This window comes from Otolemur garnettii, unplaced genomic scaffold, assembly GCF_000181295.1.
Source record: "Otolemur garnettii isolate 467f Iridium unplaced genomic scaffold, OtoGar3 scaffold00024, whole genome shotgun sequence".
Classification (NCBI taxonomy): domain Eukaryota; kingdom Metazoa; phylum Chordata; class Mammalia; order Primates; family Galagidae; genus Otolemur; species Otolemur garnettii.
In genome coordinates this window covers 11,738,813-11,762,326 of record NW_003852419.1, presented here as the reverse complement: position 1 = coordinate 11,762,326, position 23,514 = coordinate 11,738,813, and the positions used below count along the sequence as shown (strand labels likewise).

The 23,514-nt window shown below is 42.6% G+C and overlaps 1 protein-coding gene across 1 annotated transcript in view; it reads left to right on the top strand.

Moving 5' to 3' along the window:
- The first annotated feature begins 8,957 nt into the window (after positions 1–8,957).
- Positions 8,958–23,514, top strand: part of PSME4 (proteasome activator subunit 4) — a 109,035-nt gene continuing 94,478 nt past the window's right edge. The window contains exon 1 of the mRNA XM_023512066.1: positions 8,958–9,212. Coding sequence (XP_023367834.1) covers positions 8,971–9,212 — 242 coding nt within the window. The 5' untranslated portion in view covers positions 8,958–8,970. The remainder of the gene's footprint in view (positions 9,213–23,514) is intronic.

Genomic DNA, 23,514 nt, shown 5'->3' with positions numbered 1-23,514 from the left:
AAAATTCATTCCTTAAGGGTCTTCCAGTTTCAGACATGGAATCCTAAGCAAATGCAGAAAAGAAATCTTCTTTTATAGGAATGACAATATTAAACATAACAACACCAAAAACCATGGACGAGCTCACACACAACAAAGTAAAATACCCAGAAGCCAGAAGCAAAGCGGAAAGGCAGGCCAGAGTGACGTGTGTGACCTGACTCTGGATCAACTTTGGGGTAGTGTTACTAGATCAGGAAACAGCAAATGACTTGGGTTTTAATACCTACCCAGGAACCTAATGGAATTGGAAATAAAATATTCCATAAAAACAGAATTCTCCAAAGCATTGAATTGCCAGGCTTGAAACTTGCTTAGGCTAGAAAATCAAACTTGTCTGGGTACAACAGCTCACACCTGTAATCCTAGCACTCTGGGCATTCTGGGAGGCTGAGATGGGTGGATTGCTTGAGCTCAAGAGTTTGAGACTACCCTGAGCAAAAAGCAAGACCTTGTCTCTACTACAGACAGAAAAACTGAGGCAGGAGGATCGTGTAAGCCCAAGACTTTGAGGTTGCTGTGAGCTGTGACACCACAGCACTCTACCCAAGTGACAGCTTGAGACTCTGTCTCAAAAAAAATAAAAATTGAATACAAAAATAAAAAATCATAAAGGAATTAGAAAAAAACTCCTCAAGGTTTCTTTGATCCAATATTCTTGTGCCTTTAATCTGCAACTCAGCAGAGCTTTTTTTTTCCAGCAGAAGTTTTGATATTTGATTATATTAGAATGAGTCACTCTAATAAAATTCAAATACTCCTAAAGATTATGTTTCTGGCAACAGAGGTACATCTACTTGCCAATATATCCCCCGTGCCGATACACAGTATGATGGTGTGTACATCATATGCAGGGCAAATTAGGTGGGGAAGACATGACATTAACAACTTGTTATTTTTGTTCATTGCTAATAAGCGGATTATCAAGTAGTGGGAGAATAAGTACATCAAAGACATGAATATTTGATTGATAATTATCTTTGCCAATTCCTCCAATTTGTGGAAGGAGAAAAATCTTCTGTTCAGAAGATTTTCCTCAAAGGCCCACTAATTTTCTGAGTCTTCCAAGAAGAGGGATGATAGTTTATTTCCTTAAGGGGGCTGATAAGACTTAAATATCTCCTTAAGGGTCTGGGTAAAAAGATAATGTACTGTTATCCTTTGGCAGAGTCTCCAGACCTTCAAGAGATAAAAATGTGTGGGAGTTGGGCTGAGATGAGAAACTTGACTGCAGACTTTAGGTTACTGTTCCCACTAATGAGCAGGCTAGGTTCCCCAAAGAAACTGAAAGTCTTCCAATTTTCTCACCGGGAGCATTTCAATGGTATTTTCTGGGTTTTTTTTGTTTTTTTTGTTTTTTGAGATAGAGTCTCACTCTGACACCGTAGGCACAGTGCTATAGCATCATAGCTCACAGCAACTTCAAACTTTTTGGCTCAAGTGATCCTCTTGCCTCAGCCTCCCTTGTAGCTGGGACTACAGGTGCCCACTACAATGACCAGGCTAGGTTTTTCTACTTTTAGTAGAGATGAGGTCTCACTGTTGCTCAGGCTGGTCTCAAACTCTTGAGCTCAAGTGATCCTCCTGCCTTGGCCCCCCAGAGTACTAGGATTATAGGCATGAACCACCCTCAACCCCTGGCCTAATAGTGTTTTCTATTAAGATTAAATTCAGGTAGAATAACAGGAAGAGACTTCATTTCTTTTGCTCCAATAATTTTTTTGATTTTTTCAGTTCATATGTCTGCTTCCATGTAGCTTGATATCACCTGGAACTGCTTCTTTGAAATCGTAAATCCAAGCATTTCTGTTCTTCCAGATCCCTTGTTCAGGCCAATGATTCATATTGTCCTTGTATCTCATTAAGATCTAAGTCCCTTGACCTCTCTACTTTTTTCCTACCAATCCTCTACATCAGTGGTTCTCAACCTGTGGGTTGCAACCCACAGGAACTGTATTAAAGGGTCGTGGCATTAGGAAGGTTGAGAACCACTGCTCTACGTCCTTCATTTAGCTTCGACCAACTTACAACTTTACTCACTCTTTTTCAGTTATTCTGAACTCAATTATCCCTGTTTAGAGAACTCAGTGAGTTAATGCAGGTAAAGAAACAGCAAAGTGACATGATCAATGAATGGTAGTTAACACCACTACTGTCACCACCTCTGACATAAATAACATTCTTTTGCTCCTTTGTCATTCTCCTACACTAGTCTATATGTCACACAATCCTGGGCTGCTAAACATTATTGGAGAAAACCACTAAGTTGTGTAGACAGATGATAGTAAATTCATGCTTCCATCTTAGCTGCCAAGCCATTCTAATGTTTCTCTAATCAATTTTCTGAATTTTGAGACTACTCTAAGCTGTCTCCAAATCCCTTAACTCTACCCACCACTTCCCCCATAATTCTTGTTCTCTTGTTTTACAGGTAAAAATAGAAACCATTAGAAAAAACTTCTACTTCTAGCACCAAATCTGCAAATCTTCCTGCATCTGCGCCTAGCCTTCCCTGCTTTCTTCCTCTGACAAGAGAAGCACAGTCTGGCTTACCACTGAAGGCCAAGCAAGGACTCCACATTCTCTTACTCTTTGTCATCCTCATCCACGTATCTTTAACCTCTCTCTCCACTGGCTTCTTCTCACCAATATTTAAATATATTTAAATATATTCTAACTTCCTGAAGTCTTTTTTTGAGACAGAGTCTCACTTTGTCACGCTTGGTAGAGTGCCCTGGTGACATAGCTCACAGCAACCTCTAACTCCTGGGTTCATGTGATACTTTTGCCTCACCCTCCCAAGTAACTGGGACTATAGACACCTGCCACAGTGCCTGGCTATTTTTAGAGACAGGGGCCTCACTCTAGCTCAGGCTGGTCTTGAACTTGTGAGCTCAGGCAATACATTCACCTCAGCCTCCCGAAGTGCGGGTATTACAGGTATGAGTCCGGCCTCATAAAGTTCTTTTTATTTCAAGTGCCTCCTGATTGCTCTTCTGTTCTCGACACCCGATTTTTAAAAAAAGGTTGTCTAGATGTGATGCCTCTATTTATTTACTTCCCTTTTTTTTTTTTGGAGATAGAGTCTCACTTTTTCACCCTTGGTAGAGTGCCATGGTGTCACAGCTCACAGCAACCTCAATCTCTTGGGCTTAAGTGATTCTCTTGCTTTAGCCTCCCTAGTAGCTGGGACTATAGGGTATCCACCACAACGACTGGCTATTTTTATTTTTATTTGTTTTTCCATGAGAGAGGGGTGGTCCTCTTTAATTACATATACAATTTCAATTGTGGGTCTTATACTCCATGACACTGCTTCTCCGTGAGACCCTAATGGCACAAGAATTGTCAAATTTAAACCAGAGTGGCAACCTAAATCATAGGACGATTTCTCTGGGCAATACTTTTACTATTTCAGGAGTCCTTTTCATCCTGGCGGGGAAGGCTTTTACCTATTCCAAGTCTGATAGATCATCACTAGCAAGTACTTGTTCCCTCTAAACCCGAGCATTACAGTAAAGTCTACCTGGAAGTCCTGGAAGGGCGTTGCTCCATATGACTGTGTTCCTAGGGGTACTATCAGCCCTTGGCACGTGTTGAAATGGCTGCAGGTCACACACTGTAGACTGACAGTTTCGGCCAGGGCTGCCAGGTGGGAGATGTAGAAGTACTCGCCCAGCAACTTCATCAAATACTGTCACCATGGTGGCTACTAGAAGCTGGGGGATTGCTACTTGTCCATCTGGCATCTTTTTCCAATCTCCGTCCATTTCCTGGCTCCTCTCCATTGCCAACTGTTTCTTCTCCTCCCAGGAATAGATAGGTGAGAGCTCCAGAACCCACAGGATGAGGGGAGCTGCTCGTGAAACCTGGTATGGTTTGGATGCAGCCCTTTTTGCCTGAGTGCCGACCCTAGTGTTCCCTTCAGTGATGGTGGAAGCATCTCCTTGATGTCCATGACAGTGCATCATTGTCACCTTCTGGGGTTTCCATACTGCCTCTCCATACTTCTCCTGCTGATACTTAATGTCCTTCCCCCAGAGTTTAATAGTCCCTTCTCCTTATACAATGCCCCCTGTACTTGGAGAGTCAGAAAAGCATTCTCACATTTTTCCCTTGACTTAGTTCTAAGGCTCGAGTCAAGGCAATTAACTCAGCCTTCTCAGCCAATGTTCCTTGGGGTAGGGGTTTAGCCTCTACAGTCTCTGTTAAGGTAACCACTGCATACCTAGCCCGCCACTCACTTTGCACCATCATGTAACTGCTTCAGTCTACATACAAGTCTCGGTTTGCAAATGTCCAGGGCTGGTCATGCAAGTCAGGTCTGCTAGAATACACATTATCTATAACTTCTGTACAGTCATGCTCAGTCTCTTCCACTGACTGGAAGGAGTGTGACCGGGTTCAGGGTGTTCTTACATTAGAGAGCAAAAATTGTCCTTTAGTGTCCATTAAAATGACCACAGAGTGGGGTGCTTTCACTCTGAGATTCTCCCCTGGATTCAGCTTATCAGCTTCTTGCACAGAGAGAGCCTTAGCGGCTAGAGTCTGTCAGCATGGTGGATGGGGGCCATCCTTTTGCCACTCTATCCACCTGCTTAGATAAGCTACAGGTCTTGGCCAGGACCCAACCAGCTGGGTTAACACACCTACAGACATCTTTCCTCTCTCTGAGATCTACAGAATGAAGAGCTTGGCCAAGTCTGGCAGCCCCAATGCAGGTGCACGTATCAGCCTCATCTTTAGCTGGGAGAAGACATGTTCCTGTTCTCCTCCCCATTCTAAGGGCTCTCCTTCCCCTCCTTTAGTTGTCTCATACAAGGGCTTATTCAAGATGGCAAAGTTGGGGATCCAAAGATGACGAAAGCTGACCACGCCTAAGAATTCTGGAACCTGCTTTCTGCTTGTGGGGGTAGGGAGGCAATTAATGACCTGCCTCCATTTCACATCTAGATACCTCTACCCCTACTGGATAGTAAATCCTAGATAACGTACTTGCTACTGGCAAATCTGGGCCTTTCATTTGGACACTTTACAACCACATAACTCTAGATGTCATAAAAGACAGTCCATGCATGCCTCGGGCGCAGCCCTCCTGGGTAAGGTGCCCTAAAAGGAGGTCATCAACATATTGGAGCAGCACACATTCTAATTCCTTAGCTGGGAATTTCTGGAGGTCACGAGCCGGTGTTTCTCCAAAACTTGTGGGTGTTTTGAACCCCTGTGGCAACCTGGTCCTTGTGTACAGGATTGCAGTTTCCATGTTTGGTCTCTCCCACTGGTAAGCAAACAAACAGCCTCTGTCTTCCAGGAGCTAGCCTTATACTGAAAAAGGCATCTCTGAAGTCCAAGCAAGTGGGCCACTTGGCTTCTGCTGGCAGCAGACTCAGCAGAGTATATGACCAGCTATTTTTAGAGACAAGGTCTGTGCTGTTCTCAGACTGGTCTGGATCCTGTGAGCTCAGACAATCCACCCACCTTAGCCTCTCAAGCGCTGGGATTACAGGCGTTAGCCACCACACCAGGCTTCTCATTTGTTGTCGGTATAATTACATTTTTATTCCTATGCCCCACTCAAACTGTTCTTATCTCTTTTATTTTATTAAGAGTTTATTACTTTTATCTTTGGCTTGATCCCTATAGCTCAGCGGCTAGGGCACCAGCCACATACATTAGAGCTTGAAGTTTCGAATCCTGCCTGGGCCTACCAAACAACAATGATAACTACAACCAAAAAAATAGTCAGGTCTTGTGGCGGGCACCTGTAGTCCCAGCTACTTGGGAGGCTGAGGCAAGAGAATCACTTCAGCCCAAGAGTTTGAGGTTGCTGTGAGCTGTGACGCCACAGTACTCTACCAATGGTGACATAGTGAGACTTTGACTCAAAAAAAAAAAAAAAAAGAGTTTATTACCCTTTCCAATAAATACTTTACCTCATTTGACTCATCAGCCTACCTCATCCTTTGGTGGGATTGCTCAATTCTCTCATTTTAAACACTTTGGTTTTGATAATGCCCATTTTTTTTATATGTGTGTTAGCTCTTTTCATTTAATTTCTACATAAATTCCATATGTATTAATAAAGAACTAATTGGAAAAATTCAAGCCATATCAAATCATAAGAAAATATAAATTAACATAAAATATAAGAAAATCATAGGATAAGTTAAGAACATCCAGAAGTATAAGTTATCGAAAAAATTCATAAACCGAAATGTAGATAGATGTTACTAGTATTAAAACATCTTTGCTTTCTATAAAAGGGGCATACAGCATTAAAAGCAAAGGCTCACTCATGTATATACTATATATCAATTATGAGATCAGTAAGATTTGAACAGACAATTCACAGAAGTATGCATAATCATTAAAAGATTAAACTCTGTAAAATTTAAAAATTAAGATTAAAACAATGGTTATTCAGACACAAATTACTAAATATTTATTGTATCACCTACACATTATATATCAGGTTGAATGTAAAATTAGGCACATTTGATAGAACTTTTACAACAGTAATACAATATTGTTCTTTAGGACAAGAATAGCTATCTAGGTTCTCATTGCTGGGAACCGCCTACTAGCTGTAGGCCCAGAGAAAATAATGATTCCAAGGTTGTTTCTTCCTTTATAAAAGGAAAAGAATCATTATCTATTTCATATGGTCATTGTGAAGATTAAATGGAAAAGAACATAAAAGGAGGTAACACATTTCCTGGCATGAACTATCACTAAATAACCAATGGCTAAATTATAGTTTATAGTTTATTATTTATAACTAAATAGGAGTTTTTTTGGGGGGAGACAATAGAGAAATGTGCATTTACTAATATCCCTAATAATAAATTTGATATCATCACTTTATAATATTTTGTTTTAAAGATGATAATTACACTTAAAAAACATGCCCTTTATTGTCTTAGCTTTGGCCATTAAAAAAACTAATATGCTCTATAACCAAGGATATGTGATGTTTTGTTCATAGGCCCAAGTGGAAATTTAAGAACTATCATTTGAAAGACACAGAAAAGTTTAAAATGGCATAATATGATCAGGAGCCTGAATCTAGTCTCTCTGTCCATCCTTAAACGGGGGGGTTCCTGGAGGAACTGTGTATCTTATTCTCTCCTGTCCACCTCTAGGCTAATTTGCATTCCAGTGTGCATCTCCCTTCTGATCCACATGTCAACACACTGACCCATTTCATAGGCATTCTCCTTGCCAAACTGTTCCCACTGTGTTCCCTTCTTCTTTACCCAGCTTCCAAAGCCAAAAAGCTGGCACCACCTGTTTCCTCTCTCTCTTTTTACATTCAATCAACTACCAAGCCTACTCCATTCTGCTGATATAGCTCTCTAACTAAATTTCAACTGACATCCAGGTCATCCTTCTGTCACATCTTAAGGCGTCCTCTTGTTCCCAATCTTGTCTGTTCAAACCTATTTTCTACACAAGGCCAGAATAATTCTTAAAAAATGCAAGTCAGCATGCCACTCCTATGCTTAAAATCTTTCATAAGTTTCTCGGTGCGACGCAATAGCTCATGCCTCTAAATCTAGCACTCTGGGAGGCCAACGGAGGTAGATGGCTTGAGCTCAAGCGTGGGAGACCAGCCTGAGCAAGAGAGAACCCCATCTCTACTAAAAATAGAAGAAAACTAGCCGGTTTTGTGGCGGAAGCCTGTAGTCCCAGCTACAAAGGCAAGAGGATTGCTTGAACCCAAGTTAGAGGTTGCTGTGAACTGTGCTGACACCATAGCACTCTACCAAGGCAACAAAGTCAGACTGTCTCAAAAAAAAAAAAGTTTCTTATTTTTAGGATAAAGCTCTAAATTGGCTAGCATTTCCTTCTCAGTCTCATTTCTCCACTTCCCAGTCTTGTGAGCAATCTTAAGCCATTTTGGACTTTTGGATTCCTGGATAGAACACCTGCTTGCAGCCTCAGAGCCATTCCTGCAGCTGAAATTTATGTTCTCCCCCTTTTTCTAATCAACTTTGCACTCAATCTTTACAGCTTAATTTAAGTACTACTTCTAGGAAACTACCGGACAACCCTCCAGTTTCAACTCCTCTTTAGAGCGCCTAAAGTTTCCTGCACTTACCTACCAAATTAAGTTTTGTCTTGTAATTCTCTAGTCTTTCTCCTATCTGCTTGACAGTTAAGTGCCTAGAGAAACTAGGGGCTCACAGCGTCCATCTCTAGAGCCTAGAAGTAGCTGTCTGCCACACAAAACAGTTGATCAATTAATATTCACTGAATGTGTAATTATTCCTTTCTTTGGAATGATGAGGCTTAGAATATAAGAAAGATGGGGGCTTAAAGGGGACAGAGCAAAAAAATCAGTGTGGAACACCTGGGATGGATACCGGGCTTTAGGCTTCTTTATAAACTCTGGCATCCGAGGAGGGCCGACTCGGCGCGGGGTCCAGGCCGACTCTCCCGTGGAGGCCGCGGCGAGGACGCGCGGGCTCTGGAGGGCAGCGCCGGGAGCGCGTGCCTCGGGCAAAGGCAAGACAATAGCTTGGAATTCGGCCTTGCGTTTCCGGCGTAGCAGCTCGCGCTGGGCCGGAGAGGCCCGGGGGTGGGGGCGCGGAGCCGGGCCCTCGGCTAGGAAGGCGCAGCCCCCTGGACTCCCGCCGCTGCCGCCGCCACCTCCTCCGACGTCGCCGCCCCGCCCCGGAAGTGACTTAGGCCGGTCCGGAACCTCTGGGCCCGGCGGCTGCAGCGTCACCAGCGGAGCCGGTGCGGGGCGGGCAGAGCGGCCGCTGCCGCCACCAACGAACCGGGGGTCGCGCGGGGCCCAGCAGCGCGCCGGCTAGGGGAGGGGACCCAGCGGTCGGGCCGAAGGCGAGGGGCCGCCGGCGGCCGCGGGGCGACGACGACGCGGAGGAGGCGGAGCCTGGGAGGGGGTCGGGGGGAGTCCCTGGGCTCATGGAGCCGGCCGAGCTGGCTGGAGGCTGGGAGCCCCCGGAGCCGGGCGGGCGTCCCGGACTGGGCCCGCGGGGCTTCGTCCCGCAGAAGGAGATCGTCTACAACAAGCTGCTACCCTACGCGGAGCGCCTGGACGCCGAGTCCGATTTACAGCTGGCCCAGATCAAAAGCAACCTCGGCCGAGCCGTGCAGCTCCAAGAGCTGTGGCCCGGGGGCCTTTTTTGGACGAGGAAACTCTCCACGTAAGTGTGCCTGGGCCTGCGTGCCGGCTCAGGGGCAAGGACTCAGTGGTAGGGCATCGGGGCGGGGGACTTCTTTGTCCGTACTGCTGGACCCTCAGCTCCGTCCTGGCTTGGGGCTGTCCCCGTGCAGTGGTCCCAGAGTCGTGACAGAAGCCCGCGAAGCGCTTCGTCCTCCTCCCTGCCACTTTCCTGTGGGACCTTCTGGGTCCTTCCCAGCCACCTCCGTCCTCCCAGCTGCTTCTCCCTAAGCGTTCGGGTTGTTGTCTCCTGACGGGGGGAGGGGGGGATCCGGGCCCCAAAGGAGAGAGATGAGCGGTCCCCGCGGGTCCTCTGTGGATCTTTGCATGCGGGGCAGGCTGGGGAGAGAGGATTCTTTTTGGGACAAGGAAGTCTTGACTTCTCTACTTCTTCCGTGCTTCCTCTGGTTTCTTGGTCCCCTACGATCCCCGCCCCTTCATATCTCGGTTGGCGTTTAGTAACTTTCTGAATGGGAAAGGAGGTCGTAATTCTGGGTTCCTTTCTTTGGGTAAGGGGAAGCTGGGCTTGGTCTTTGTGAATTTGTTTGAAAAAGGTTGGTTTAAAGCCCGCCTTCCGCGTACTGTTGGGCTGTAGATTAGTCGTTCTTGTTGAGAATGTTTTAGAACCTGAAGAAAGTAGATGTTCCTGTTATGACATTTCTTTGGGAGAGACGTTTACGATACTAGGGAAAATGGGAAAGAGCGCTGTCTGTCTGGGCGGTGTTAGTATCAGACTGTGTTAACTTTGGAGTGGCTCAGATGTCTGTAGATTGCCTAAATCAGTTTCAGGAGTTCGCTTGTCTATAAACTAGCTGCAAACTATGGTGTTGGGGGGGAAACCCGCGAGTGAAAATCTAGTGAGGGGGAGAAAAGGCTAGCCACTTTATTTTTTAAATGGGCATCTTCCTTGTGCCAGAACTTTTTATGAAAGAATTTTGTTGTATCTTGTTTGGTTAACTGTACCGTAAAGTCTGGTAACATTGTATGTTCATGCATGTGGGTATGGGTGGATGAACACACAAGACTTAAGTCTTTATTCACTGTTTACCCAAATCTGCTGAGTGAACTGGGTGATGACTCAGGGTTTTGTAATGTAATAGTCTTGTCTATATTTCCTCACAGAATGATTCTTATCTGCCAATTATTAGGAGCCTCTGACAAATTTCTCATCCCCTCTTGGGGGTAGGTGGGTAGGAGTAATTACCTTTTTAGTTAAAAAGAAGCAAAACGAAAGCACTTAATTTGCCCTCTTCAAAGAGTGACATAAAATGTCAAGGTTAATAGCCCTTCTCTTGACTAGGGTAAGAAGTTTGTGGTGTTACAGTCCTTAAAGAATTGGGGGTGGGAGGAGGAATGCAACAGTGAGAAGCTGAACAGAATATTTTATAAACAATTAAAGTTCAAGTGCTTTTTAAAGCAAGCCTTCTAGGTTTTTGTGTTACTTGGGCAGGATAAAAATACTTTGTTCCAGTAATTCCCCATTTTAATCACTAGGTTTAGACTTGCCAGAGAATACCATTTTGGGGGACACAAATGGCTTCTTTTAGATGCACGGTATATAAATATTGCATGGTATGTAGGCATATCTGGTTTGGACTTAGAACCTAGAATCTACACAGGCATAGTTAAGCATTGTTTTCTGGAATACTTATTATCAGGTTTGGTAAATTAGCACCCAGAGTTTTGTTATTGTTTGGCTTATTAGGTAAAAGTAGTTTCTACTTGGAAAGGTCTAAAAATGCAGTGGAGGTAGTGCTTAGTGTTTAGGATAGGATTGCTGTTAAACGGCTTAATACCTATGAACCTGTAACCATTTATATCTAAATAACTAGCAAGAAGCACTATCAGAGAGAATTTTATTTTGGGATGGTGGTTAAATGCTGGAAACTACTCTTGGAATTGTATTGTGAGACATTTTGACTTGGTGGGACATGTGATGGTGGTTATGTTTTTTCTCCTAAGTCATGTTAAGGTGACCTGTTTATAGTTGTGCTTGTTTTTTAAGCCTTATGTGTTGCATAAGTGAACATCTAAATAATGCCAACATGGGTGACGATAGCTGAGTAGCGATCATATTTAGTATTTCGTAGAATGGAAAGCGGTAATGAAAATAAAATCTAGTTTCTCTTACTAGCTCCGTGGCTGTGGGAAAGTTACTTAATCATGTGTTTCAGCATTCTTGTGAGTGAAATAATGGGGTTGAACTGAATAATCCCTGAGGACCATTCCTGCTCTGGTAATCTATGATTTTTTTTTTTTTTTAATCCTTTGTACAGCTTGACATAGCCAAATGTGTGTTCTCTTTAAGGACTGTTTGAGTAGTTTGTAAAGTACTAGAAATAATTGCATAGATAAGGTACATTCTTAAGAATACCAGCATGTGAATATTTTACAAGAGACTCTGGGACCATATCCCTGACCAGAAATGTGCACCCCTAACCTGGGGTGTATTTGAGACCAAGTTCTTGGTTTGGGAGGTACTATCTTTACTTCTTTTTAGTAGTTTCATCCATTTTGATACTTGCAGGTTTGTTTAGCATCTCTGAAGAAAGCTGGTTTCTGTTTATTTTTAAAATTAGCCATGATAATGATACAGGCTCTTGTACAGTTTAAAATATCAGAACTGCCTGATGAAGAGAGATTGTGTGATGTGATACATTACAGGGAACATTTTTAAGAAGAGAGGAAACAAATTAGAGAAAGGAACAAATTAGTGGTCTTTAAAAAGACAGTAAAGACATGGCAGTCAAGACATCTATCTCATGGACACTGTGAGTGAAATATGGGAGATAATTTGTGTGGCCCATGTAGAGAATGAAAGGAGTTGAAGAAAGGTAATTTAAAACTTGCTTTTGTCCTCTTGTCCTTTTGGACCTTTCATAAAGAGACAGGAGGGCTAGGTAGAATGCCTCCTTTATACCTGACTTTGCCACCAACATTATCATCTTTTTTTTTTTTGTATATAGCGTCTCACTTGTTTACCCTTGGTCGAGTGCTCTGTTGTCTTAGCTCACAGCAACCTCAAACTCTTGGCTTCAAGTGATCCTCTTGCCTCGGCCTCCCAGGTATCTGGGACTATAGGTGCCCACCATAGCACCTGGCTGATTTTTAGAGATGGGATCTCATTCTGGCTAAGGCTGGTCTCAAACCTGTGAGTTCAGGCAATCCACCTGCTATGGCCTCCCAAGTGCTGGAATTGCAGGCATAAGCCACTGTGCCCAGCAGCATTGCTATCTTGATTTTATTTACCCCCTCTTACCTTTTTTTTTGAGACAGAGTCTCACTATGTCAGCCTCGGTAGAATGCCATGACGTCACAGCTCACAGCAACCTCAAATTCTTGGGCTTAACTGATTCTTTTGCCTCAGCCTCCCAAGCAGCTGGGACTACAAGCACCCGCCTTTGTAGTGTCTTTGTCTTTGTTGCTCAGCTGGCCCGGGCTGGATTCAACTGCCACCCTCGGTGGCTGGTGTCATAACCTACAGGCACCGAGCCCCCTCTAACCTTTAGAATCAGCCTGGGGAAGGCAAGAGTTGACTGTTTGTGGTTTTTCAAACTCAAAATTTAGTAGTAGAGTGTTGTATAAAAACAAAATTTTAAATACAAGGTTGGATTCCTCAGGCAGATTAAAACCCTACTGATTTTTTTTCTTTTTTTAATACATTGATAATAGAACCCTGAAGCCTGCTCACAGTTCTAAAAGAAGCTATTTGAAGAATCACTGGGCGGGATGGTTCTTAAGGGTCTTTTTATCTCTGTTCCTTTGAACTGTCTGGAGGAAGGGAGGGGAAAAGGATAGAGAATAAGGCTACTATTTCCTAGGAGCTTATCCCATCCATGCTCATGTCTCTTCTTTAAAAACAGAATTTTGATTTTAGTAAATTATGTGGGTTTGGTGTAGTGAAGCAAATTTAGATCTCTTGTTATAGTGACATGTTATTTAGTATTGCTTTATGATTAAATGACTACATAATGCTGAGGATTCATTTCATTTGCTAATTAAATGGTGGCTCCCTTTAGAATGAAAGTGCAGCTGTTTAATTATTGTTAAGAACATTATATATCCTTCCTGGATAGATTATCCCAGTTGAAATCACATAATGTATTTAAATTAGATTATATAACCACCAGAAACTTAAGTTCAGTCATGGTATTATGAGTTATCAAATACACTGACCTCTTCTTGTGGAAAGTAATAAATGATTGGGTGCCACCTGGGGCTCAGTGGGCAGGGTGCCGGCTCCATATACCAAGGGTGCAGGTTCGAACCTCACCCGGGCTAAATTGTGACAAAAAATAGCCAGGCGTTGTGGCGGGTGCCTGTAATCTGGTAGGTGGTAATGTGGTAGGCGGCATCCGTAGCTGATCTGGCAGGGCACCAGCCAGCTACTTGGGAGGCTGAGGCAAGAGAATCGCCTAAGCCCAGGAGTTGGAGGTTGCTGTGAGCTATGACCTATGGTACTCTACCAAGGGTGATAAAGTTAGACTCTCTTAAAAAAAAAGAAAGTAATAAATGACCACAGGCCCACCCAAATTCATACCTCTGTGTGTTGGGAAAGAAAGTGGGAAGTGCTAACTGTTGAATCTCAGTTGTCTATTAATATGAAGTGCTTAAGAGTATCTATTGTTTGAGTATTGAAATTGAAGTACATGATAAACACAGGTGTTTGTTTGTTTGTTTGTTTGTTTCCTACAGGGACAGAATCTCACTTTGCAGTCTTTGGTAGAGTGCTGTGCCATCACAGCTCACAGCAACTTCTACCTCTTGGGCTTAGGCGATTCCCTTGCTTCAGCCTCCCTTGTAGCTGGGACTACAAGCACCCACCACAACACCCGCTTATTTTTGTTGTTGTTGTTGCAGTTTGACCGGGGCTGGGTTTGAATCTACCACCCTCGGTATATGGGGCCGGTTCTCTATCCACTGAGCCACAGGCACCACCTGGTTTTTTGTTTTTTGTTTTTATTGTTGGGATTCATTCAGGGTACAAAGAAAAGAACTGGGTTACATTGATTGTATTTGTCAGATAAAGACCCTCTTAAATTGTGTTATTTATTTGTAAAAGAATCTCCCAAGTCCTGACAATTACCACCTTTCTTTTTTTTTTGAGACAGAGTCTTAAGCTGTCGCCCTGGGTAGAGTGCTATGACATCACAGCTTACAACATCCTCAGACACTTGGGGGGCTTAAGCGATTCTCTTGCCTCAGCTTCCCAAGTAGCTGGGACTATAGGCGCCTGCCACAACGCTCAGCTGTTTTTTGGTTGTAGTTGTCATTGTGGTTTAGCAGGTCCCGGCCAGGTTCAAACCCTAGGCGTATGTGGCTGGCACCCTGCCAAATGAGCTGTAGGTGCCGCCACCTTACCACCTTCCATCAGTGAGAACCAGTTAGACTAAGCGGTAAAAAAGGTTTATCATTGTTATTTAGTGATTACACTTCAAATGGGAACCAAAATTTCTTGGTAATTAGAGAGGTGATTTTCTAATAGTAAAAAGTGATTTGGGGGAATATGAGTATTTTTTGCTAAAGTTGTATAATATAATAGCACAGTAACATATCTTTTATATTTGACTTTTTAAAAAGTTAATAACCTGTATTTCTTAGAGCAGTTTTAGGTTTACAACAAAATTTGAATAAAAAGTACAAAGAGTTCCCATATGCCCTCTGTCTCCACATATGATGACATACTTGATTTTTCATGACACTGCCAAACATACTTTTTTTTCCAAAAATATTTGAGGGACTTACTATTTTCCAGAAACCTCTAATTTTTTTCTTTAAACTTTTTGTATTACGAAAATTTCAAAGATACAAAAGAAGATGGAATAATATAGTGAATCTCATCACCCATCTTCAATCAGTTCACAGCCAATCATGTTCCTTCCATCATCTCCCTTCCCCATTATTTTTGAAGCATATTATTTCTTATGTTTCCAGTATGTAGCTCTAAAGGGAAAAGAATTTTTTTTTGCAGTTTTGGCCGGGGCCAGGCTCAAACCTGCCATCCCCGGTATATGGGGCCCACGCCCTACTCCTTGAGCCACAGGCGCCGCCCGGAAGGGAATTGTTTTTAAAAAGCAAGCAATACCAATACCAGTATAAAACTTAAAAAATATTAACAATCTCTTATCCCTTTGATCAGCCTCATGAGGTTCTGTTTCTTTGCAAAATGAGTGAGTTTACTTCTGATTTTCTACTCAGTTTACTTTGTTTTTTTTTTAGACAGCCTCAAGCTGTCCCCCTGGGTAGAGTGCTGTGGCATCACAGCTCACAGCAACCTCCAACTCCTGGGCTCAAGTGAGTCTCCTGCCTCAGCCTCCCAGGTAGCTGGGACCACAGGTGCCTACCACAATGCCTGGCTATTTTTTTGTTGTTGTTGTTGCAGCCATCATTGTTGTTTGGCGGCCCGGGCTGGATTCAAACCCTCCACCTTAGGTGTATGTGGCTGGCACCTTAGCCACTTGAGCCACAGGCGCCCAGCCACTTTGTTTTGTCTTAAGGTTTACTACAGTCAGTCCTCGTGGACAGAGTTTTTCTAACTCTTAACTTTGGAGACTTAGACTCAGTCCTGGGCTAGCAAAGTATTTTCTTAAGTTATCTCCATTTTAAACATGAAGACATTGAACCTTACAGGTTAATACTGAGTACTGAGACAGAAAGCAGTCTTCTTTCAGCATATTTTTTTGAGTGCCTACTATGTGTTGGGCACTGTTTTGGCATTTGGGATATATCAGAGAAAGATTTCTGCCTTTGGCAGTTCCAGTGTACTCTGTGAGTGCACATTTTTGTTCATTTAGGACAGACCAGGAAGATGGTAGTTCCATTAAGAAATTTGGTGGAAGAAAACATAAATGTATTACTTTAAAAAGAAAATTTCAGTCTGACTAGTATGTTTTATTTTGTTTTGAGACAGGGTCCCAAATTACATTGGCATGATCATAGCTCACTGCAGCTTCCAATTCCTGGGTTCAAGTGATCCTCCCACCTCAGCCTCCCAAGTAGCTGGAATTATAGGAACACATCACCATACCTTGCTAATTGTATTAGCTAATTAGAATTTTTTTTTTGCTATGTCTACGTAAGCTATGAAGTTATGAAATATATCTAGGTATGATTTTTGGTAGGCTGTACAAGCAAACCTGAATAAAATTTTAAAAAGTGACATACTTTTTTATTTAAGGATAGATGAAATAGGTGAAAGTACCCTGAGACTCCACTAGGTGACAGTGCTTTATTTTTATTTAACGTTTTGTTTGTAGAGAAGGGATTTGCATAATGAATGCCCAGACTGGTCTCAAACTCTTGGCCTCAAGCAGTCTTCTGTCCTCTGCCTCCCTGAGTGCTAGAATTACAGGCACGAGCCACTGTGCCCAGCCTGACCCAGTGTGCTAAGTTGAGCCAGTTGGGAAAAAAAACAACTAACCCAGTACCATTTGATGTACTTTTGAGATCTGAATGGCATTTAAAAACAGTTTTCCCAGAGGTTCTTGCTGAAGTGTTGTAAAATAAAACCATATTGTAAAATAAAACCGTATTTGACGTAGATATTAGCTGAAGAGGAGGCAAATTTGGGTGAGGGGAAAGCTAAGTCAATAAGCATATAACTTCTAAAACTGGCTTTCTCATTGTGGAACCTGGCAATTAAGTTTTGTTTTGTTTTTTATTAAATGACACTCATTTTTAGAGAATTCCCTTGCTCCCCTTTTAAATGCAAAAATCCAAATTTGTGTTTCCCTGTAACCTTTGTAGAAAATTAGATCAAAATTGCATTCTGCATGAATAGCAGAGCATGGTAAAAAGCAAACAACAACAACAACATAAAAAAATCTCTACATTCGTTGAGATCTCCACTGAAATGTTAAAGGCTGCACATAATATAAATACATACATTTTTTGAGACGGAGTCTCACTCTGTCGCCCTAGGTAGAGTGGTATGGTGTCATAGCTTACAGCAATCTCAAACTCTTGGGCTCAAGTGATCCCTTTGCTTCAGCCTCCAGAGTAGCTGGAACTACAGGCACCCGCCACAATGCCTGACTATTTTAGTTTTTTAAGAGACCGGGCCAGTGTGGTAGCTCATGCCTCTAATTCCTGCACTCTGTGAGGCCGGGGCAGGCAGATTGCCTGAGCTAATGAGTTTGAGGCCAGCCTGAGCAAGAGCAAGTTTGAGACCAGCCTGAGCAAGAGCGAGATTCCCCCGTCTCTTTAAAAAAAAAAAAAATAGCTGGGCATTGTGGCGGGCACCTGTAGTCCCAGCTACTCAGGAGTCTAAGGCAAGAGAATCACCTAAGCCCAGGAGCTAGAGGTTGCCATGAGCTGTGACACCAGGGCGCTCTACCTAGGGTGATAAAGTGAGGCTCTGTCTCTACCAAAAAAAAAAAAGAGAGAGAGAGAGAGATAGGGTCTCACTCTTGCTCAGGCTGGAGAGAGAGAGAGAGAGAGAGAGAGAGATAGGGTCTCACTCTTGCTCAGGCTGGTGAAACTCCTAAGCTCAAGTAGTTCCCACCTTAGCCTCCCAGCGTGCTAGGATTACATATGTGAGCCACCATGCCCGAAGGCTTTGCGTACTGTGAATATTACCTGTATTGGAATCTTGAGATTCCTACTTCTGTATTTGGTTCACACTTAGTCTTTCTTCCCTTTCAGTGTCCTCTATCTTGATCCCTTGTTCATGCTTTTGTATACTTTATCTACTTATCTTCCCTTTACTATGAGCTTTTTTTGAAGTCAGCTCTCCCATACTTAACTCTCCAGCCCCCAGCATTTAGTATAGTGGTGTATACATTCATAGGTGCTCTTTAATATTAGAATGAACTTTTATGTTCTTTGTAATAGAAAACATTTTGGAAATATGTGGGGTTTTTTTTTTGAGACGGAGTCTTACTTTGTCACCCTTGGTAGAGGCCACAGCTGGCTGATTTTTCTATTTATTGTAGAGATAAGGTCTTGCTATTACTCAGGCCAATCTTGAACCGGCGTCAGTGATTTCTCCCAACTCAGCCTCCCAAAAAGCTAGGATTATGGGCATGAGGCACCAGTGCCTGGCCCAGGAATTGTTACTTATATAGTCAGAATGCATAAAATGAATCTGGGATGAGATCCAGTTTAATACTGGGTTCTAAAGAAAGTGCATATTTACACAAAGATGTGCAAGTACAGTAAAAGTTGCAGTGAGCTAGGATCACACACCACTCTACTTGAGCATTTTGGTTAAAAAAGAGAATTGTACACTTCATAACCCAAAAAGAATTTGGGGGAGTGAAGTTTAGAAAAGTGAATTAGAGAAGAAATAAATTATATTGGTTACACCAGAGAATTTGACTTACATTTAAAAATAAATCTATAGGGCAGCGCCTGTGGCTCAGTGGGTGGGGCCCTGGCCCACTATACTGAGGATAGTGGGTTTGAGCCTGGCCCTGGCCAAACTGCAACCAAAAATAGCCAGGTATTGTGGTGGGCACCTATAATCCCAGCTACTTGGGAAGCTGAGGCAAGAGAATCGCCTAAGCCCAAGAGTTGGGCCATGGCACTCTGCGAGGGTGATGAAGTAGAACTCTTGTCTCTAAAAAAAAAAAAAAAAAAAAAAAATCTGTAATTGTTATGCTGAAATATTTAGTATTATATAATTGTATTATAGTTACTATAATTTAGATTATAGTCATGCAGTTTTTTAATAAGTGAACCACAAAATTTTACTAGTGGTCATCAACTGTTTATTCTAATTTGGCCTTTAAAAAAAAATTCCTAGATCCTAAATTTTTGACATTAAAAATGCAATACTTTTTCCTTTCCAAGAATAAAACTAACATCACTGCAGCTGTGACATGGGTATGAGAATAGTATTGTAGTGCAGGTTGGAGATTGAAGAGGAGGCAGTCTAATAGAATGTGTTAGCAACCTGTGGGCAATTTGTGGATATTTCATTTCTTTTACTGATGATTTTCTTTCTTAAGCCAGTGATGAAGGAGAAGTATAAGCAATTTTATGAGTGCAATCTTTTACATGTGAGTGAATATATTTTCAGGCAGACAATTCTTTAATCTGTACTCAAATGGCTTTGAATGAAGTTGCCAATTTTGTCAGATTACTGAGGAGTTTGGTTGGTATAGTTTGTGTTCTGAGGGAAGATTACTTCCAGAGATCCTAATAAATAAAATGTCAGATTTCTATAAACATGTAACAAAAGGAGTTCCCTATTCTGTGTATGGCAGGAGAAAAGCTACCATTTAACAAATTCAGGGCAATTTAGAAATACGATTTTTCGGTCTAGAACTCCTGAGCTCAGGGGATCCTCTTGCCTTGGCCTCCCGGAGTGCTGGGATCACAGACTTGAGGACACTAGGTGATTTATTTATTTATTTATTTATTTATTGAGACAGAGCCTCAATCTGCCACCCTGGCATCACAGCTCACAGCAGCCTCCAACTCCTGGGCTCAAACGATTCTCCTGCCTCCGCCTCCCAAGTAGCTGGGACTACAGGTGCCCGCCACAACACCTGGCTATTTTTTGGTTGCAGCCCTCATTGTTTGGTGGGCCTGGGCTGGATTCAAACCCGCCAGCTGAGGGGTATGTGGCTGGTGCCTTAACTGCTTGAGTCACAGGCACCGAGCCTATTTTTTAATGATGCTGGCAGAAGGGGATGGTCAATAGCCCCAGCTGCCTTGTGAGACACCTGAGAGCCTATAGGTGTATTTATTCATCCAGTTTTACCATCGAAGACATGAGGCTTAGTGATGTTGTCGTTAGTCTGTTTGGGCTGCTGTAACAGGTGGTTTAAACAGCAAACATTTGTTTCTGCCAGTTACAGAGGCTGCAGGCCTGAGATCGGGATGTTCCTTCCCATGAACTGGTTCTGGAGAGGGGCCTCTTTCTGGCTGTCATCCTCTTGCTGTGTGGAGGTGAGAGAAGGAATGGAGGCAAGTGCTTCCTGACTCTTCTTCTTGGGCACTAATCCCATCATGAAGGCTCCCCCTCAAGACTAATTAACTCCCTAAAACCTTGTCTCCATCCACCATGGCTTTGAGGATTATTGTTAGGAATTTTGAGGGGATGTAAAACATTTAGTCTGTTGCAGAGTCTATGTTTCATCCAATTTTCTTGATGACCACAGAGGTCTTGCTCTTATAGGTGTGAGCCACGACACCTGGCCAGAGGTCTTGCTTTGTCTTTTTTTTTTTGAGGCAGAATCTTACTTTGTCACCTTCGGTAGAGTGCCTCCTTCAGTAGGATGTGTTGGAAAGTCTCAAGAGTTAGGTTTCCAAGGATAGGAACAGATAATTCACATGGAGATGGTGTATATAGCGAGCAGCCTTATTAAAAAAATATTTAGCACCGGCTCGGCACCTGTAGCTGAAGCAGCTAAGGCACCAGCCACATACACCAGAACTGGTGGGTTTGAATCCAGCACAGGCCTGCCAAACAGTGACAGCTATAGCCAAAAAATGGCTGGGCATTGACTTGGGAGGTTGACACAAGAGAATCGCTTGAGCCCAGGAATTGGAGGTTGCTGTGAGCTGTTGATGCCACGGCACTCTACCAAGGGCAACAGCTTGAGCCTCTGTCTCCCAAAAAAAAAAAATTAGTGCCATAATTCAATAAATACAAACTGAAATGTATTACATTAGTATTACATTTTTCATGATTTAAATAGATTTTTAAAAGCATGTACAGTAGGCCCCCTCTCCATCTGTGGATTCCACATCTATGGCTTCAACAAACTGAGGATTGAAAATAGAAAAAATTTGTCAAATTCCGAAAAGCAAAACTTGAATTTGCCATATGCCAAGTACTACCTTGAATGCACATGAATAAAGTGATGTGTAGACACTATATTAGGTATTACAAGAAATCTACAGGTTATTTAAAGTATATGGAGGGTGTGTATAGGTTATGTGCAAATAAGGGGGTTCATTGTCCTTAGATCTTGGCCCTTGTGGAAGGTCCTGGAACCAATCTCCATGGATACCCAGAGACAAAAGATGTGTTCTAATCAGTCTGCTAAAGTTTACTGGTTTTCAAACATGGTGAGATACCTGGGGGATTTAAAAAATTGGTATCTGGACCCCCACTACAGAACAGTTAAAGTACCTTTCGTGTATGTTAATCAGTTGTCTATCTTGGTGGCCTTGTGAGGAGACACAGTAGCCCAAAGGACTGACACAGAGGAGTTTAAGTTCTCAGCAAACTTGTAGAACCCTGCTGTTCCTGCTTGCTAGGTTATGAGATGAAATCATTAAATTTTCTGTCCAGAGTTGATCATAATGTTGCAAATTGCAGAGCAAGCTAGAATGGAAATTTAAGACGTTCTCCACTTGAGATACACTGAGTTCACCTTTGTTCCATACCAGCAGTCACTTGGTATTAATAGTATCTTTTGCATGTGTAGTGTGTGTGTGAGTCCACCTGCCTGTGTGTGTAAGTATAAGAGAGAGTGAGCTTCTCCCCTTCTCGCTGCTCAGTTTGTCCTCTTTGGAGATGAAGTGAGAGCAAAGGAACATTCTATTGGTTGTGTCTTCTTGCCACAGAAATATGACGTTCTTGATCTGTTCTACCCAGAGCTGTCTCTACTTCTGTCCACAGATGTTCAAGATTATCTTGACCTTGGATTGCCTATTCAAGCTTAATGATCACTTAATATATGATGAAACTTTGGTTAAAAAAAAAAAAGCCATAAAACTCATTACTTCATTTATCTCAGTTTTAGCTCTCCAGGTGCTTAGATCTTCTGTCTCGTATCTGGCACTCTCCTTATGCTTGATTGTGAGTTCTTTGTCTGAAGGAACTATTTGAGTTGTATTATTGTCCTGGACATGTAATTTGCTCTAACAATGCTTTTTGAATAAACAGGTAATTGGAAGAAAAGAGAAGAGGTGGGTTTCTGAGAAAACCCTTTTACAGTAATCTCCCTGTTATTCTGCACCCATGAGGACAAATAGATTATGGACAAACGTAGTGTCTGGTTGCTATTAAAAGTAGCCTAACTGGCCAGGCATAGTGGCCAGTACCTATAATCCTAGTACTCTTAGGACACTGAGTTGGGAGAATTGCTTGAGTTCAGGAGTTTGAGACCAGCCTGAGCAAGAGCGATACCTTTATCTCTACTAACAGTAGAAAAATTAGTCCTGGTCTGTAGTCCCAGCTACTTGGGAATCTGAGGCAGGAGAATCTCTTAAGCCCAGGAGTTTGAGATTGCTGTGAGCTAGGCTGAAGCCACAGCACTTTAGCTGGGGGCAACAGAGTGAACTTTTGTCTACCTGCACCCCAAATAGGCCTAATTCTATATCCCATACCATCCCATCCCATACCACACCATACCATACACTCTGTGTTGACTTAATAGTAATATTGAAGTACACTAATTAAAAGCAAATTAAGACAAAGACAAACTTCCCTTACTGTAATACAGTTTTACTATATTACACCAGTGTTTATAAAATGTAGGTACCAGTGTGTATATAGAAATAAAGTCTCACAGCATTAGGCAATCTCACAGCATTAAGCAGGTATAATTTACATAACTGGGTTAAGGATACCGAGCATGTGGGACTCTGAGTCCCTGTAAAACCATATCATAGTGCTGTATATGCAGTTCAGTAACATACTCCATATTTAACCCCGTATCAGTAGTGTAGAGGCACAATAGTAAAGCAGTGCTGTATATACACAAGATGACCAGTAAGAAATCCACTTTATAGTCAGATACATACACCTGTACTGTACAATCAAAATGCCCCACAAAAAGCACAAGACATAAAATGTCAGCAATAGAAAGTCAGTCCACACCCAATTGTAACTAGCCAGGAAACTGGGTAGCAATCATAAACATGGGGCACTGAGAACTCACGGGAGCCGTGTGTGTGATGCATCAAGCCTTGGCTTGCCGCGCCAAGTTTAAACGTTGATTTTTAAAATTTATTTATTTAGTGGTTGGATCACATGTCAGTCGCTTGAGAGTGCCTGTTGCAGAAGTTCTGGATAACAGGGAGTTTACTGTATTTGTTGGCTACTGTTTCCAGTGGTGAGGATGTTGTAGATAGAGTGCGTGTTGTATAGCTCACAGCTACCTCAAACTCTTGGGCTCAAGCGATTGATTCTCTTGTCTTAGCCTCCCGAGTAGCTGGGACAATAAGTGCTGGCAGCAACACCAGCACTCTCTATTTTTAGTAGAGACAGGATCTTTTTTTTTTTTTTTCTTTCTGAGACGGAGCCTCAAGCTATCCCCCTGGGTAGAGTGCCATGGCATCACGCTCACAGCAACCTCCAACTCCTGGGCTCAAGCGAGTCTCCT